Consider the following 18,875-nt stretch of genomic DNA (forward strand, 5'->3'; position numbering starts at 1 on the left):
AAAATAGCTTCATCTAAACAAATAATGTATAAAGTATTTAATGGAAAATCACTTTTCTTAGTTTTCAATTGTTTGCTTCTGACTTTTTCATATATTTTTATTGTCTGTCTAATGCAGCCATACCAAAGGGTAAAGAAGCCTGGGAGGAAAACTTAGAATTTTCTCTATATGTGTACAAAGGAAAAAGATGATCAACATTTGATCTTCGCAGCAGGAAGAGGGAGGGCTATTTGAGAACCATTTAGTTCACAGAACCACGTTTTAGATACTTCCCCGCATTAAGTATGGAAATAATATGTAAGCATGCAGCTAACCTCCAACAATGGTACATTCTAAATTAAACATTTTTCATCAAACACTAGATTTTTTGTTCATACCAGAGATTGCTGCAAATCTTCTAAGTTGGTAGCTTTAGATTAAAAAGGGATTTCTCCTTGCTTATGAGAAGGCAGGACAATTCAACCATTTCCCCTTCAAATTTTACTAATGATCATTCCTTCCATAAGGCACTCTAGAAGATCAAATGACCAGAATTAGGGATATAAAAACTAACCATTTGAGTAAATGGTCCAAATATAAGACTCTGCTATTAAAACATTACTGAGAGGAGATTTAGAAATGGTCCTTCCATTTGACCTGTTTCTTACTCTCAGACCGAGGCAGTGACTGCCATGCTGGTACCCTGTAGGACCAGGTTCTAAATGGAAATCCCGAAGCTTAGGTCTAGCAGCCCTACAGATAGTAAGCTCTTTCTCCACTAGTCTCTCCCCTTTACATTTTCTATAGATGTTTGGTTGGCTTTTGTTATAAAATATAAAAATACCTCAATGATATTCTCTTCCTTCCCCCAACTCTATCACACACACACACACACACACACACACACACACCCAGAGCCATGAGCTAATTTGACGGGAAAGAGACTTGGATTCTTTCTTTATATTTGAATCTAGCTCACAGAACTAGTGAGCGAATACACTGTCATGGAAGGATACAGAAAACACACAGGACTTTGAGCCACTCCTAGCTTTGCCCCTTATTAGCCTGTAACTGATCTTTTCTATTCAATCTCTGTAAAATGTGGATAGTAAGGACAGCCATCTACGTCTTTCAGGATAGACTTAGAAGACAAGGTAACCTACTGTTTAAGAAAACAGGTTTGAGCCTAAGCTGAATTACAATTCAAATACTGGTCCTGCCATTTCACTAGCTGTGTGATCTTAGTGTGAATGTATTTAACAGAGTGCCTAATGAATAATAAATGTTAAATAATTGGTCTCTGTCATTTCTCCTTTGAAAATGTAAAGCATTCCACCAATATTCAATTCTATTATCTAAAGACTCACATAAAATAGGACGTCCAATAACAGAACGCTCATCAAATGCTTGCTCAGTATCCAGCGTCATATTCTTTCTTACCAACAAAGCCGGCTGCACTCCCCAGACAGGATGCTCACATCTCTAACACGCTTACAGAGGCAGAAGGCCAGCCGCAATCCCCTCCTTTCTTTGAAGAGTCAGCCAGCTGTATCAGTTAATAACCTCACTAAAGATTATCCATCAGAAAGAAGGGGAAAAAAGTCCTAACTGCTCTAGTCAGAGGTGTCATTAGTTATGTACCTGGCTCCTATGAAGTCTGCGTGGCATTTACGGAAATGGCACACACCATGGGAAAAATGTTACCAAAGCGAACAAGTATTTAACCTAAATATTAAGTGGCTCCCTGCCATCTACTAATCCATTTCAAAGGTAATGCATCTTCAGAGAAACCTTCTTCCTCATTATCTACAGTTCTGACACTCTACTTGCTCAGCGGTAAAATTTTTATTTGGGTTCCACAGACGTTTCATTAAATCAAAGTTGCCTTTTCTCCCCCTCCCGTTAGATAGCATAACTAAGTGCTCTAACCTCATCCCTATTTAATTTGTCAGACACAAGTATCATTGACATTTTTTAACCCTCCAATTGAAATTCTAGGGCCTTCTTTCTTAATGAGAACACTACCATCAGAATCTTGGGTTTCATTATTAGCTACTTTCTGTTTAATCTCAGGGAAATCTCTAAAAGAGGGAACGATATTATTTTCTCCCCAGGAATGTAATGCAATTGCTACAACACTACTAAGAATATGACATGGCTCAATTTCTCATGTTTATAAACACTAGCAGATAGCAATATGTGAGTAAAATGTACGGTACAGCTTTTTGAAAAACAGTACATAGGATTTGTCATAAAAATGTACTATGCCATGGTTGGAGAGATATAAATAAAAACTGCAGGGTGTGGCTTTATCTCTCATGAATAGTATACTCAGACCAACATTTGAAAATGCCTACCATATAACATTTTAAAAGATTTTCCTACAATATATTTCTATAAAATGACTAGAGAATTTTTACAAGAAATATCTAGTTTAGATAATTTATTATCAGAATGAGTTACATAGAAGCACCAAGAATAAATTAATATACCCTTCGTATATAATGGGAATCCAGTCTTACTCTCTGAGGACTCATCCAATTCATATTCTCTCTGTCTCGCTCTCTCTATATATATATTATGCGTGTGTGTGTGTGTGTGTGTGTGTGTGTGTGTGTGTGTGTGTGTGTAATTTCTGGGAGAAAGTGGTAAAAGCATTTTAATGTGGTAGTGATATTATTAGCAAAACAAGGACTTATTTTAAAGTTTTTACTTCAATCATGACAAGCATTACAAAATTACAAGATAAAAGGGTGCACGCATCTGAAGATGACTAAAGTTGGTATACAAATTCCTCATGCATGGAGAAAGGGTATAAAACTTATTTCTAAGCCCCATATGCTATACGTTGTGTATATCTTTATACCCAAATGAGTAATTTAAATCTCAGAAATTGGAAATAATCATGGAGCCCTCACTTGTGGGCTATCACAGTCAGACCACCATCTCCAAAGTTTCATCTGATGTTAATAATAATATTACTGGAGAGAGAGCTTGAAGATGGCAGAAGAGTAAGACGCGGAGATCACCTTCCTCCCCACAAATAATGAGAAATACATCCACATGTGGAACAACTCCTACAGAACACCTACTGAACGCTGGCAGAAGACCTCAGACCTCCCAAAAGGCAAGAAACTCCCCACGTACTTGGGTAGGGCAAAAGAAAAAAGAAATAACAGAGACAAAGAATAGGGACGGGACCTGCACCAGTGGGAGGGAGCTGTGAAGGAGGAAAGGTTTCCACACACTAGGAAGCCCCTTCGCGGGCGGAGACTGCGGGTGGCAGAGGGGGTAAGCTTCAGAGCCACGGAGGAGAGCTCAGCCACAGGGGTGCGGAGGGCAAAGCGGAGAGATTCCAGCACAGAGGCTCGGCGCCGAGCAGCACTCACCAGCCCGAGAGGCTTGTCTGCTCACCCGCCGGGGGTGGGTGGGGGCTGGGAGCTGAGGCTCGGGCTTCGGTGGGATGCAGGGAGAGGACTGGGGTTGGCAGGGTGAACACAGCCTGAAAGGGTTAGCGCACCACAGCTACCTGGGAGGGAGTCTGGGAAAACGTCTAGACCTGCCGAAGAGGCAAGAGACTTTTTCTTCCCTCTTTGTTTCCTGGTGCGCGAGGAGAGGGGATTCAGAGCGCCGCCTAAACGAGCTCGAGACGGGCGCGAGCCGCGGCGATCAGCGCGGGCACCAGAGACGGGCATGAAACGCTAAGGCTGCTGCTGCCGCCACCAAGAAGCCTGTGTGCGAGCACAGGTCACTCTCCACACCGCCCCTCCCGGGAGCCTGTGCAGCCCGCCACTGCCAGGGTCCCGTGATCCAGGCACAACTTCCCCGGGAGAACGCTCAGCGCGCCTCAGGCTGCTGCAACGTCACGCCGGCCTCTGCCGCCGCAGGCTCGCCCCGCATCCGTACCCTTCCCTCCCCCCCGCCTGAGTGAGCCACAGCCCCCGAAGCAGCTGCTCCTTTAACCCCGTCCTGTCTGAGCGAAGAACAGACGCCCTCAGGCGACCTACACGCAGAGGCGGGTCCAAATCCAAAGCTGAACCCCGGGAGCTGTTCAAACAAAGAAGAGAAAGGGAAATCTCTCCCAGCAGCCTCAGGAGCAGCGGATTAAAGCTCCACAATCAACTTGATGTACCCTGCATCTGTGGAATACCTGAATCGACAACGAATCATCCCAAATTGAGGAGGTGGACTTTGGGAGCAACGATATATATATATTTTCTCTTTTTGTGAGTGTGTATGTGTATGCTTCTGTGTGTGATTTTGCCTGTATAGCTTTGCTTTTACCATTTGTCCTAGGGTTCTGTCTATTTTTTATTACTTAAAAAATTTTCTTCCTTAATAATTATTTTTTATTTTAATAACTTTATTTTATTTTATTTTACTTTATTTTATCTTCTTCTTTCTTTCTTTCTTTTTTTCCTCCCTTTTATTCTGAGTCATGTGGAGGACAGGCTCTTGGTGCTCCAGCCAGGCGTCAGGGCTGTACCACTGAGGTGGGAGAGCCAAGTTCAGGACACTGGTCCATAAGAGACCTCCCAGCTCCACGTATTATCAAACGGCGAAAATCTCCCAGAGATCTCCATCTCAACGCCAAGATCCAGCTCCACTCACCGACCAGCAAGCTACAGTGCTGGACACCCTATGCCAAACAACTAGCAAGACAGGAACACAACCCCATCCATTAATACAGAGGCTGCCTAAAATCATAATAAGGCCACAGACACCCCAAAACACACCACCAGATGTGGACCTGCCCACCAAAAAGGCATGATCCAGCCTCATCCACCAGAACACAGGCACTAATCCCCTCCACCAGGAAGCCTACACAACCCACTGAACCAACCTTAGCCACCGGGGACAGACACCAAAAACAACGGGAACTACGAACATGCAGACTGAGAAAAGGACACCCCAAACACAGTAAGTTAAGCAAAATGAGAAGACAGAGAAACACACAGCAGATGAAGGAGTGAGGCAAAAACCCACCAGACCTAGCAAATGAGGAGGAAACAGGCAGCCTACCTGAAAAAGAATTCAGTATAATGATAGTAAAGATGATCCAAAATCTTGGAAATAGAATGGAGAAAATACAAGAAACATTTAACAAGGACCTAGAAGAACTAAAGAGCAAACAAACAGTGATGAACAACACAACAAATGAAATTAAAAATTCTCTAGAAGTGATCAATAGCAGAATAACTGAGGCAGAAGAACAGATAAGTGACCTGGAAGATAAAATAGTGGAAATAACTACTGCAGAGCAGAATAAAGAAAAAAGAATGAAAAGAATTGAGGACAGTCTCAGAGACCTCTGGGACAACATTAAACGCACCAACATTCGAATTATAGGGGTCCCAGAAGAAGAGAAAAAGGGACTGAGAAAATATATGGAGAGATTATAGTTGAAAACTTCCCTAATATGGGAAAGGAAATAGTTAATCAAGTCCTGGAAGCACAGAGTCCCCCATACAGGATAAATCCAAGCAGAAACACGCCAAGACACATATTAATCAAACTATCAAAAACTAAATACAAAGAACAAATATTAAAAGCAGCAAGCGAAAAACAACAAATAACACATAAGGGAATCCCCATAAGGTTAACAGCTGATCTTTCAGCAGAAACTCTGCAAGCCAGAAGGGAGTGGCAGGACATATTTAAAGTGATGGAGAAAAACGTACAACCAAGATTACTCTGCCCAGCAAGGATCTCATTCAGATTTGACGGAGAAATTAAAACCTTTACAGACAAGCAAAAGTTAAGAGAATTCAGCACCACCAAACCAGATTTACAACAAATGTTAAAGGAACTTCTCTAGGCAGGAAACACAAGAGAAGGAAAAGACCTACAATAACAAACCCAAAACAATTAAGAAAATGGTAATAGGAACATACATATTGATAATTACCTTAAATGTAAATGGATTAAATGCTCCAACCAAAAGACATAGATTGGCTGAATGGATACAAAAACAAAACCTATATATACGCTATCTGCAGGAGACCCACTTCAGACCTAGGGAGACATACAGACTGAAAGTGAGGGGATGGAAAAAGATATTCCACGCAAATGGAAATCAAAAGAAAGCTGGAGTAGCAATTCTCATATCAGACAAAATAGACTTTAAAACAAAGACTATTACAAGAGACAAAGAAGGACACTACATAATCATCAAGGGATCAATCCAAGAAGAAGATATAATAAATGTAAATATTTATGCATCCAACACAGGAGCACCTCAATACATAAGGCAAATACTAATAGCCATAAAAGGAGAAATTGACAGTAACACAATCATAGTAGGGGACTTTAACACCCCACTTTCACCAATGAACAGATCATCCAAAATGAAAATAAATAGGGAAACACAAGCTTTAAATGATACATTAAACAAGATGGACTTAACTGATATTTATAGGACATTCCATCCAAAAACAGAATACACATTCTTCTCAAGTGCTCATGGAACATTCTCCAGGATAGATCATATCTTGGGTAACAAATCAAGCCTTGGTAAATTTAAGAAAATTGAAATCGTATCAAGTATCTTTTCTGATCACAACGCTAGGAGAGTAGATATCAATTACAGGAAAAGATCTGTAAGAAATACAAATACATGGAGGCTAAACAACACACTACTTAATAACCAAGAGACCACTGAAGAAATCAAAGAGGAAATCAAAAAATACCTAGAAACAAATGACAATGAAAACACGACGACCCAAAACCTACAGGATGCAGCAAAAGCACTTCTAAGAGGGAAACTTATAGCAGTACAATCCTACCTTAAGAAACAAGAAACATCTCAAATAAACAACCTAACCTTACACCTAAAGCAATTAGAGAAAGAAGAACAAAAAAACCCCAAAGTTAGCAGAAGGAAAGAAATCACAGAGATCAGATCAGAAATAAATGAAAAAGAAATGAAGGAAACGATAGCAAAGATCAATAAAACTAAAAGCTGGTTCTTTGAGAAGATAAACAAAATTGATAAACCATTAGCCAGACTCATCAAGAAAAAAAGGGAGAAGACTCAAATCAATAGAATTAGAAATGAAAAAGGAGAAGTAACAACTGACACTGCAGAAATACAAAGGATCATGAGAGATTACTACAAGCAACTATATGCCAATAAAATGGACAACCTGGAAGAAATGGACAAATTCTTAGAAAAGCACAACCTTCCGAGACTGAACCAGGAAGAAACAGAAAATATGAACAGACCAATCACAAGCACTGAAATTGAAACTGTGATTAAAAATCTTCCAACAAACAAAAGCCCAGGACCAGATGGCTTCACTGATGAATTCTATCAAACATTTAGAGAAGAGCTAACACCTATCCTTCTCAAACTCTTCCAAAATATTGCAGAGGGAGGAACACTCCCAAACTCATTCTACACGGCCACCATCACTCTGATACCAAAACCACACAAAGATGTCACAAAGAAAGAAAACTACAGGCCAATATCACTGATGAACATAGATGCAAAAATCCTCAACAAAATACTAGCAAACAGAATCCAACAGCACGTTAAAAGGATCATACACTATGATCAGTGGGGTTTATCCCAGGAATGCAAGGATTCTTCAGGATATGCAAATCAATCAACGTGATACACCATATTAACAAATTGAAGGAGAAAAACCATATGATAATCTCAATAGATGCAGAGAAAGCTTTCAACAAAATTCAACACCAATTTATGATAAAAACCCTCCAGAAAGTAGGCATAGTGGGAACTTTCCTGAACATAATAAAGGCCATATATTACAAACCCACAGCCAACATCGTCCTCAATGGTGAAAAACCGAAACCATTTCCCCTAAGATAAGGAACAAGACAAGGTTGCCCACTCTCACCACTATTATTCAACATAGTTTTGGAAGTGTTAGCCACAGCACCACAGCAATCAGAGAAGGAAAAGAAAAAGGAATCCAAATTGGAAAAGAAAAAATAAAGCTGTCACTGTTTGCAGATGACATGATACTATACATAGAGAATCCTAAAGATGCTACCAGAAAACTACTAGAGCTAATCAATGAATTTGGTAAAGTAGCAGGATACAAAATTAATGCACAGAAATCTCTTGCATTCCTATACACTAATGATGAAAAATCTGAAAGTGAAATTAAGAAAACACTCCCATTTACCAATGCAATAAAAAGAATAAAATATCTAGGAATAAACTTACCTGAGGAGACAAAAGACCTATATGCAGAAAATTATAAGACACGGATGAAAGAAAATTGATGATGATACAAATAGATGGAGAGATACACCATGTTCTTGGATTGGAAGAATCAACATTGTGAAAATGACTCTACTACCCAAAGCAATCTACAGATTCAGTGCAATCCCTATCAAACTACCACTGGCATTTTTCACAGAACTAGAACAAAACATTTCACAATTTGTATGGAAACACAAAAGACCCCGAATAGCCAAAGCAATCTTGAGAAAGAAGAATGGAGCTGGAGGAATCAGGCTCCCTGGCTTCAGACTATACTACAAAGCTACAGTAATCAAGACAGTATGGTACTGGCACAGAAACAGAAATATAGATCAATGGAACAGGACAGAAAGCCCAGAGATAAACCCATGCACATATGGTCACCTTATCTTTGATAAAGAAGGCAAGAATATACAATGGAGAAAAGACAGCCTCTTCAATAAGTGGTGCTGGGAAAACTGGACAGCTACATGTAAAAGAATGAAATTAGAACACTCCCTAACACCATACACAAAAATAAACTCAAAATGGATTAAAGACCTAAATGTAAGGCCAGACACCATCAAACTCTTAGAGGAAAACAGAGGCAGAACACTCTATGACATAAATTACAGCAAGATCCTTTTTGACCCACCTCCTAGAGAAATGGCAATAAAAACAAAAATAAACAAATGGGACCTAATGAAACTTAAAAGCTTCTGCACAGCAAAGGAAACCATAAAAAAGATGAAATGACAAGCCTCAGAATGGGAGAAAATATTTGCAAATGAAGCAACTGACAAAGGATTAATCTCCAAAATTTACAAGCAGCTCATGCAGCTCAATATTAAAAAAAACAAACAACCCAATCCAAAAATGGTCAGAAGACCTAAATCGACATTTCTCCAAAGAAGATATACAGATCGCCAACAGACACATGAAACAATGCTCAACATCATTAATCATTAGAGAAATGCAAATCAAAACCACAATGAGATATCACCTTACACCGGTCAGAGTGGCCATCATCAAAAAATCTACAAACAATAAATGCTGGAGAGGGTGTGGAGGAAAGGGAACCCTCTTGCACTGTTGCTGGGAATGTAAATTGATACAGCCACTATGGAGAACAGTATGGAGGTTCCTTAAAAAACTAAAAATAGAACTACCATATGACCCAGCAATCCCACTACAGGGCATATACTCTGAGAAAACCATAATTCAAAAAGAGTCATGTACCAAAATGTTCACTGCAGCTCTATTTACAATAGCCAGGACATGGAAGCAACCTAAGTGTCCATCATTGGATGAATGGATAAAGAAGATGTGGCACATATATACAATGGAATATTACTCAGCCATAAAAAGAAACGAAACTGAGTTATTTGTAGTGAGGTGGATGGACCTAGAGACTGTCATACAGAATGAAGTAAGTCAGAAAGAGAAAGACAAATACCGTATGATAACACATATATATGGAATCAAAAAAAAAAAATGGTCATGAAGAACCTAGGGGCAAGACGGTAATAAAGACACAGACCTACTAGAGAATGGAGTTGAGGATACAGGGAGGGGGAAGGGTAAGCTGGGACAAAGTGAGAGAATGGCATGGACATACATACACTACCAAATGGAAAATAGATAGCTATTGGGAAGCAACCGCATAGCACAGGGAGATCAGCTCGGTGCTTTGTGACCACATAGAGGGGTGGGATAGGGAGGGTGGGAGGGAGGGAGATGCAAGAGGGAAGAGATATGGGGACATATGTATATGTATAACTGATTCACTTTGTTATAAAGCAGAAACAAACACACCACTGTAAAGCAATTATACTCCAATGAAGATGTTAAAAATAATAATAATATTACTGTAAAGTACAGTTATCTCATCATTAATTTTCTAGCTGCTTGGCCAAAAATGTTTGTCTAAAATAGAAGTATACTACAAAAAAACTAGCTTAAGGTTAGGTTTATTGTGAATTGAAATATGTTCTCCCAATACCAACAACGTTTAAATTTTTAAAAACAATAGTATGTACCAAAGGCCCTTATCTTTTAAAAAATTTTTGGATATCTAATTATGAAGAATGGCAGCCCAGATTATTGTTTTTCTTTTTTTCTGACAATGTCTGATCTATTCCCAGACATTAACTACAAGTACCACAGTCTAGTATGGTATCATTAGAAAGTCCATTAAGACAGGCTTTCCAGGATTTCCAGCAGAGCTAACATGTGTCAACTGCTGTCCTCAGCAAGGCTAGCAGAAAACACCACTCGGCTGGAATTAGAAAGCAAGTATAAGTTTTTAAAACAGGTGTTTCTGTTGACATAACCATTAAACATCCTGTTCCTCCATAGCTCCTAGAAGAATAGGTACTTTCTCGTTTTAATTTTTAATACAAATTCCTGTTTTCCATGAAAATCTGTATTCCTGGGAGAATTTCCAGAATAATATGAAATCTGTAAGGTGTGTCTCTTAGTATGACATCAACGCTCACCCTCCAGTATTTGGAGACCTTTTAGTGGAAGAAGGATCAACAGGCTAGACTTGAAAGTCGTAAAAGCGATGAACATGGCAGTTGGCCTTGCCTCTCTCAATGGTGGCACAGAGGTAGCAGAAAAGTAAAACAAATCTAAGAGGCAGTTACTCTTCGGTTCCTTGGAATGCACAGCTGCCCAATGTTTGTCAAAGGATAAGGCAAAACTGGACATTCCAGAATCAAAGAGAGTTAAAGTCCATGAGAGCTTAAAGATCAGCTAGTTCAGAGATTCTCAGTGTTTACTGTGTATAACAATATTCCTAGACCCACCCACTGAGATTATGACTCAGCAGCAGTACATAGTGGTAGCAGAAGTAGTAGGAATAGAAGTAGTAATGTACAACACTTCTAAAGCACTTGCTTTGGGCCAGATACTGTGCTAAATTCCTTACAACTATCACCTTACTTAATCCTCACAATAGTCCTATTGGGTAGGTGCTTCTATTTCTCCCATTCTCCAGATGAGGAGACCAAAGCATAGAGTGGTTCAGGAATCTGTCCAAGGAAATCCAACTAGGAAGTGAGTAAGTATTCAAACCCAGACAGGCTGGCTTCAAAGTCTGAGCTCTTAATCACTACAGGTATCACTTAATCACTACACTTAATCACTTAATCACTACACTACCTACCAACAGGGCTAGGGGGAGACCCAGGGCATTAAGACAATGTCATGATTGAAGTTGATCTTTTCTCTTCTCAATGGAGAAACTGAAAGCCAGAAATGCGACATCTCTTATCGAAGATAAAAATCCTTCAGTACATTTCCAGGAAGAAATCAACCATTATATGACACCAACTACTCTTACACATTTCTCTACACACACTCCTCTAGGGAGGAAATGGACAGATGACAGGATCAAAAGCCACCTCATGGGTTCCAGCTGTGTTACTCTGACCAAGGTGCTGTTCTGGGATAGAGATTTCCATCCTTTTCTGCCCAACTCACTGTTCACTCACAGGAGGGAAAAAAGGGGGAAAAGGGATGGGAGAGACGCCATCCCATGTGGGAGATAAAGTTCACATAATTTGAGGATGGAAATAAAGCTTGGATTCTGATATGGCTCCCAAGGATGGTCTCCCTTCCCTTAAACTGACTATTCTAAAACCTTAGTATATGTCAAAACATCATTAGGTCTTTGCTTTGTTTTACCATATACAGGCAGGCAGAATGCCTAGAATGATCAGATCTACCCCAAGCTGCAACTACTCACATACATTCTCTCAAAGGGTCACAAAAACATTTCCTAACAACATTTGATATGCAAGATCAGGCCAAAAATCTTACGGATTTATTGAAATCGTACCTTTTTACTTACGTTGAACAGAAATGATCATTGTCATTTCTGTTCAACGATCAAGGTTATTCTAGGGCACCCTAAGCAAGGATAATAACCATATATTCCAAATGACCACCACGCAGAGGCATTTTCAGGATGACAGTGAGGGCGGGAGCATCAGCGTTTGTTCCCGTCCCAGTGACGCAAACCGGGAGCCGCATCCAACCCACCTTCATCACTTCCACCTGCAGGTCTTCGTGGAGGGAAGGCGTCACTTTCACGGTGTTCAGGATCTGATTGAGCAGCTGCTTCTCATCAGAGTCCGTTTCCATGGATACAAACCTCTCTTCCGCCAGAAGCTTCTGTAAAGAGGCACAAGGCAGTGATCACAGATAGGCTTTCCCCTGCCGCCTTATTCTGTTGTAGCTTAGCATGTACTGAGGATAACGTTTCTTACTCTAGCTGGAGGCCATTAGGAGAAGCTGCTGCTATGTGCCATTAAAAAGAAAAATGCACCAAGCCTTTGGTAAACGGTTTTTGGCAAAGGCTTTTTCTTGCTATTAGATAATTCACTCTAAATTTTATGAAGTGCAGTTCTAACGTGGTGGCCTAATAGGTCATTTGGTTGGTGGGGACAGAGGATGAATGTGCCAAAGGGAATGTAGCCCCTCACAACATTCACGTTTACACTTGCTTTTTGTTTTTTTTTTTAAATTTTTTAATCTGTTTATTTTTGGCTGTGTTGGGTCTTCGTTGCTGCGTGCGGGCTTTCTCTAGTTGTGGTGAGCGGGGGCTACTCTACATTGCAGTGCTCGGGCTTCTCACTGCGGTAGCTTCTCTTGTTGTGGAACACGGGCTCTAGGCACATGGGCTCAGTAGTTGTGGCTCGTGGGCTCTACAGCACAGGCTCAGTAGTTGTGGCACATGGGCTTAGTTGCTCCGCCGCATGTGGGATCGTCCCAGACCAGGGCTTGAACCCGTGTCCCCTGCAATGGCAGGCGGATTCTTAACCACTGCACCACCAGGGAAGCCCAACACTTGCCCGTTCTGAATGTAGCTTTGTCACAGGAAAGGAGAAGGTCCTGGAGACGAGTTAATTTTTCAAATATTTACCTTTGTACTTCCTAATGTGAGCTGTCATTTACCCAGGAATTATTCATGAATCTACAAATCTTAATACCATTCCATCAGAAAATCAATCCCACAAAAACCTACACAAGAAGACAGTCACTTTCATGAGGTTTCCCAGAAGTCATTACATCTCGCAGGATAGCTCTCCTCTATTTGAGAACAATTCTTACTTTTCATAACATTCTTTCTGAGGTTGTACCAAAACCCTACTGCCTGGCACCTCTATGCCCTCATCTGTCCCTGGAGTCACGCAGATTAAGCTTTTAAAACATCTCAAGTCAGCTATGAAGTCCACCTAAATCTCTTCTTCTCCACACTAAACCTCCTCGGGCGCCATCGGATGTTCTCTGTGTGATATGGCTTCACAGACACTCTCCTCCTTAACATGTGGCCTCCAGTGTGCATGTAACACTTCAAGGGTGGTCTGCTGGTACAGACAGGAGCACCCAAGAGTGCACATGAAGGCAAATGTATGGACTTTGGGTGATTATGATGAGTCAGTGTGGGTTCATCCTTGGTTAAAAAAAAAGTACCATTCTGGGAGTGATGTTGATGCTGTGGGAGGCTATGCATGTGTGGGGGGAGGGAGTATATGGGAAATTTCTGCACCTTCCTCTCAATTTTACTCTAAACCTAAAACTGCTCTAAAATAAGTCTTTGAAAAATAATAATAATAAAAAGATGGCAGAGGGGAAAGAAAGAAGTGCGGTCTTTGGTGGCACCATTGCTCTCCTATTCCAAACCTGGAATTGCTTACCTCTATAATTCTAGTTGTGTAAGATAATTAAATCTGTTTATTGCCTAAAACCAAACAAAAAACAGTAATGCAGAAGTTTAATCACATTCTCAGATCAAATTAGCTTAGTTCTAAGTCACAGCACATTCTGTGCTGACTCACCCAGAAACTTCTCATTCGCAAAGGCTGCAATTAAGCTGTTCTTCCCTATTCTGTCCTGGGGCAATTGATTTTTGAGACCCCAGTGTAGGATGGATTTTATATTTATCCCTATTAAATTTGTCCTTGTCCGATGCAGCATAGGGTTGCAGCCATGAAGAATTTCTGGAATTCTGATTCATCCAGGGTAATGACTCCCTCTTCTAGCTGAATGTCACTGCAGATCCAGAAAACAAGTATTTTAAACCTTCTTCTTAGGACTCCCTGAATTTGTCTATACAGCTATACCTCATTTTATTGCACTTAGCTTTACTCCACTTGACAGGTATTGTGTTTTTTATAAATTGAAGGTTTGTGGCAACCGTGTGTCAATCGAGTCTATTGGCCCCATTTTTTCAATAGCATTTGCCCACATCGTGTCTCTATGTCACATTTTGGTAATTCTGGTAATATTTTAAACCTTTTCATTATTACTGTATTTGTTACGATGATCTGTGATCAGTGATCTTTGATGTTACTGCTACAGCTGACTGAAGGCTCAAATGATGTTGGCATTCTTTATCCATAAGGTATTTTTAAATTAAGGTATGTACATTTTTTTAGACATAATGCTATTGCACACTTAAGAGACTACAGTATAGTGTAAACATAACTTCTATATACACTGGAAAATCAAAACCTTCATGTGGCTCACTCTAATATTTGCTTTATTATGGTGGTCTGGAACTGAACCCACAATATCTCTGAGGTATTCTCTCAAAAGAGATTTTTGACTCTCGTGTAATGTATGTAGGGCAGCCCAGAGTTAGTTTATATACAAACCTGGTTTTACTTAAAGTGATAAAGACTAGAAAGCTCTTAAAAAATGCCTTAAGTTAATGGGAGGTCACAAGGGGTGCTGACAGGAAGACTCCCTGCCCCCCAGATCAGTGAAGTTCCCACGATTATTGAAAACATGATACTGTAACTTAGAGTGTTTGAGGGTTAAAAAAAAAAGTAACTAAATGGAAAATCTATATACTACTAAAGAAAAGGGAACGTAAGTGGCAGGTCAAAACAAACTCCCATTCATTTTTTAAAAATTAATTAATTTAGTTTTGGCTGCATTGGGTCTTCGTCGCTGCGCAAGGGCATTCTCTAGTTGCAGCAAGCAGGGGCTACTCTTCATTGCGGTGCGTGGGCTTCTCATTGCAGTGGCTTCTCTTGTTGCGGAGCTCGGGCTCTAGGCACGCGGGCTTCAGTAGTTGTGGCACGCGGGCTCAGTAGTTGTGCCTTGTGGGCTCTAGAGCACGGGCACAGTAGTTGTGGCGCACGGGCTTAGTTGCTCCGTGGCATGTGGGATTTTCCCAGACCAGGGCTCGAACTTGTGTTCCCTGCATTGGCAGGCGGATTCTTAACCACTGCGCCCCCAGGGAAGTCCCCCATTCATTTTTAAAGTTGGCCCAATTACTTTGGAGAAGAGTTTTTAATAACATTGTTTAAAATTTTTTTAAATGTTTAAGAATTTCTAATGCTATTGCATATTGAGATATACATCCTCTAATTCCAATCTTCTAGGGAAAAAAGAGTTGTAATTTTCTTACTCTTTCATATTTATTTCTCTAAAGGTATTAGAGACCTCTCTGAACTTAAAGAGTTAACGATGAAACAGTAATGTGAGAAGACATCCAACAAATGCCACCAATACCTGGTCATGCTGAAAGAATACCCCGTAGGCTTGAACTCCACAGTGCTTGTCATTCACATACCAAACCACTTAAGAAGTCAATGTATCTATACAGCCAACAACTTTGCACCTTTGGAATTAGACCTATTATGTACGGCGTAAAACAAAATGAACAAATGTTCAGAGAAGGAAATGCATTTGTGCAATTTGACTTTTCTGACTAGACAAAATTTCTTTTTTCTTCCCAATCTTGATCTGGAAACAAAACACATTAATCCATTCACCAACTTAACTGTAGAACAGAAAACAAAACAAACTCTTTCCCGCTTACCATCATTGCTCCTGACACAGACCCAGAGAACTTGAATGCATATAAGATTTGAGTTGGTATAGAACTGGAAGCATCTCTCTTGGGAGCCCTTACTCTGTTAAAAGTTTGGTGTCACAAAAAATATTTCATTTCTGTGTGGGCTTAGCTGAGTCTCCATGAGTCAGTGTCTGAACAACAAATGCTTAGCAAGATAATGCTGTACACAGAGAAATGCTGGTAAATACAAGAAAATCCTGCTATCCTCTCTGGTTATTATCCAGTTCAATCAAATTTTTGTCTGGGTCTTTAAACAGCTAGTATTTAGAACGTTAACTATTTGCTCTTTCAATGCCAAAGTGGTCTGTCAATTTCTGTCATCCTGTTGCACTCAGAGCCATACCTGTATCCCTGCCAAGGCATGTTGGGCCAGCTTCACATTCTTGGATTCCAAAGCCAATTGGAGAGGCAGCAGGCATTTCTCCCTGGCAAACACATAAATAAGGACAACATGTGAGCTCAGCGATGCTGGCAGTCAAGTAATCCAAGCCTTATGTACACCCACCCCCAAGTGCCGCCACACACATATACAAAACTATGACCAATAATGAAACTGCACATGGATGTTAAAAAAAACACAGCAAAAAAAAAAAAAAAAGCTGTGCAGAAATCATAGCATATCCTGGGAATTTCCTGGAGGTCCAGTGGTTAGGACTCTACACTTCCACTGCAGGGGGTTCAATCCCTGGTCGGGGAACTAAGATTCCTCAAGCCGCACTGTGCGACCAAAGGAAAAAAAAAAAAATCATAGCATATCAGTAGCTCACCTTCTTAGGATGGCTACAGAGAAAACATACACAAGGACTCTCAAACAATTGTTTTGGTGAACTAATCATCACATGGAAGTCCCTTACCAGTCCATGAACACACCTTGCTCTTTCTAGAAGTAATATAATTGCCTGTATTCAGTACACCTGGGGTGTATAACTCTAGAAAACACTGTTTATTTAGACTTCTATGCCTTGCTCATTCCTCTCCCCCACCTGGCAAGTGAGGGCATCACCACCACTACTCTGCCTCATGGATATAAACTGAAATTTGATGCACTTGTCAATTTCTCCCCCAATTCACATTGTTCAATAATCACTTATAATTTATGAATTTGCCCTTTAGTCTCCATCAGGGAGACCTAAATTTTGTGATGGATTCTTTTTATTTTTTAATTTATTTTATTTTTGGGTGCGTTGGGTCTTCGTTGCTGTGCAGGTTTTCTCTAGTTGTGGCGAGAGGGGGCTACTCTTCATCGTGGTGCACGGGCTTCTCATTGCAGTGGCTTCTCTTGTCACGGAGCACAGGCCCTAGGTGGGAGGGCTTCAGTAGCTGCAGCACGCAGGCTCAGCAGTTTCCACACGCAGGCCCTAGAGCACGCGGGCTTCAGTAGTTGTGGCACATGGGCTCAGTAGTTGTGGCTCACGGGCTCTAGAGCGCAGGCTCAGTAGTTGTGGCACACGGGCTTAGTCGCTCCACAGCATGTGGAATCTTCCTGGACCAGGGATTGAACCCATTTCCCCTGCATTGGCAGGTGGATTCTTAACCACTGCGCCACCAGGGAAGTCCCTGTGATGGATTTTTTTTTTTTTTAACATCTTTATTGGAGTATAATTGCTTTACAATGGTGTGTTAGTTTCTGCTTTATAACAAAGTGAATCAGCTATACATATACATATGTCCCCATATCTCCTCCCTCTTGCATCTCCCTCCCACCCTCCCTATCCCACCCCTCTAGGTGGTCACAAAGCACCGAGCTGATCTCCCTGTGCTATGCGGCTGCTTCCCGATAGCTATCTATTTTACATTTGGTAGTGTATATAAGTCCATGCCACTCTCTCACTTCGTCCCAGCTTACCCTTCCCCCTCCCCTTGCCTCAAGTCCATTCTCTATGTCTGTGTCTTTATTCCTGTCCTGCCCCCAGGTTCTTCAGAACCATTTTTTTTTTTTAGATTCCATATAAACATGTTTCCAAGACAGAAATACAAACTATCAACAGCTTTGATCCATGAGAAGCACCTGGCGTCAAGTGAAAGACGAAAAAAATGGCTTGAGAACTACTTGTATATTTTGAAGCTTAAGAAAAAAATAACTGGGTCCTAAAATATGTTAGGAATAAACCAAAAGGGCTAAAAAGAGAAATCTATTTTTCTGTAAGAAGCATTCACTCTAAATAATTAAACAATAGATCAAGAATTTTAATCAACCCATTATTTCCCCACAGAGTTACACTGGCACAACAAATGAAATGTTACTTAGTTTTACCAGGTTCCTCCACCCTGACTTAAACCAGAGCAGCCCCATTTTTATCTGTTTTATACTTTCAGCATAAACTGAAAGATTCATTGACTTCAGAGAGTATGAAAGCCACAGGGTAAGACTACGGGATTTCGTCACTGGAGGAATAAGGGTCACTGTTGCAGAACACAGTGAAACAGAAAGTTAATTATAGCTCTGATTCCTTCCTGCCCACCCTGCAGCTTTTCCATGGAATCCTCCATCAGCAGCTCCATGACAGATTGAGAGAGAGTTCCAGACACTCCCCCTAACGCCGGCCACAAAGAACAAAACCAGACTATCAGAAAGAGCATTAAGCCCTCCTAATCCTTCTCACTATCCCCAAGTTACAATACCCCACTTTTATAGGAAAATTGATTCACACTACGGCCATTTTTCATTAGTACATCCTTTGACAGGTGGATAAATTACCCAACTGTGTTACTTCCAGTTGGGTGGCTATAATTTTGTTGCTGTTACGGTTATCGTCAGCTTCTCTCAGTTATAAGGCAAACACTGCTATGCAGTCAGTTAAAGCAGGA

The 18,875-nt window shown here is 40.7% G+C and overlaps 1 protein-coding gene across 4 annotated transcripts in view; it reads right to left on the minus strand.

The window, feature by feature from the left end:
* Positions 1–18,875, minus strand: part of ARFGEF3 (ARFGEF family member 3) — a 198,460-nt gene that overhangs the window by 138,072 nt on the left and 41,513 nt on the right. For all 4 annotated transcript variants that reach the window (XM_082474366.1, XM_082474365.1, XM_082474368.1 and 1 more), the window contains 2 exons: positions 16,411–16,492; positions 12,239–12,370 (listed from right to left, as the gene is read on the minus strand). In XM_082474366.1, coding sequence (XP_082330492.1) covers positions 12,239–12,370; positions 16,411–16,492 — 214 coding nt within the window. The remainder of the gene's footprint in view (positions 1–12,238; positions 12,371–16,410; positions 16,493–18,875) is intronic.

This window comes from Balaenoptera physalus (genome assembly GCF_965194825.1).
Source record: "Balaenoptera physalus genome assembly, chromosome: 9".
Classification (NCBI taxonomy): domain Eukaryota; kingdom Metazoa; phylum Chordata; class Mammalia; order Artiodactyla; family Balaenopteridae; genus Balaenoptera; species Balaenoptera physalus.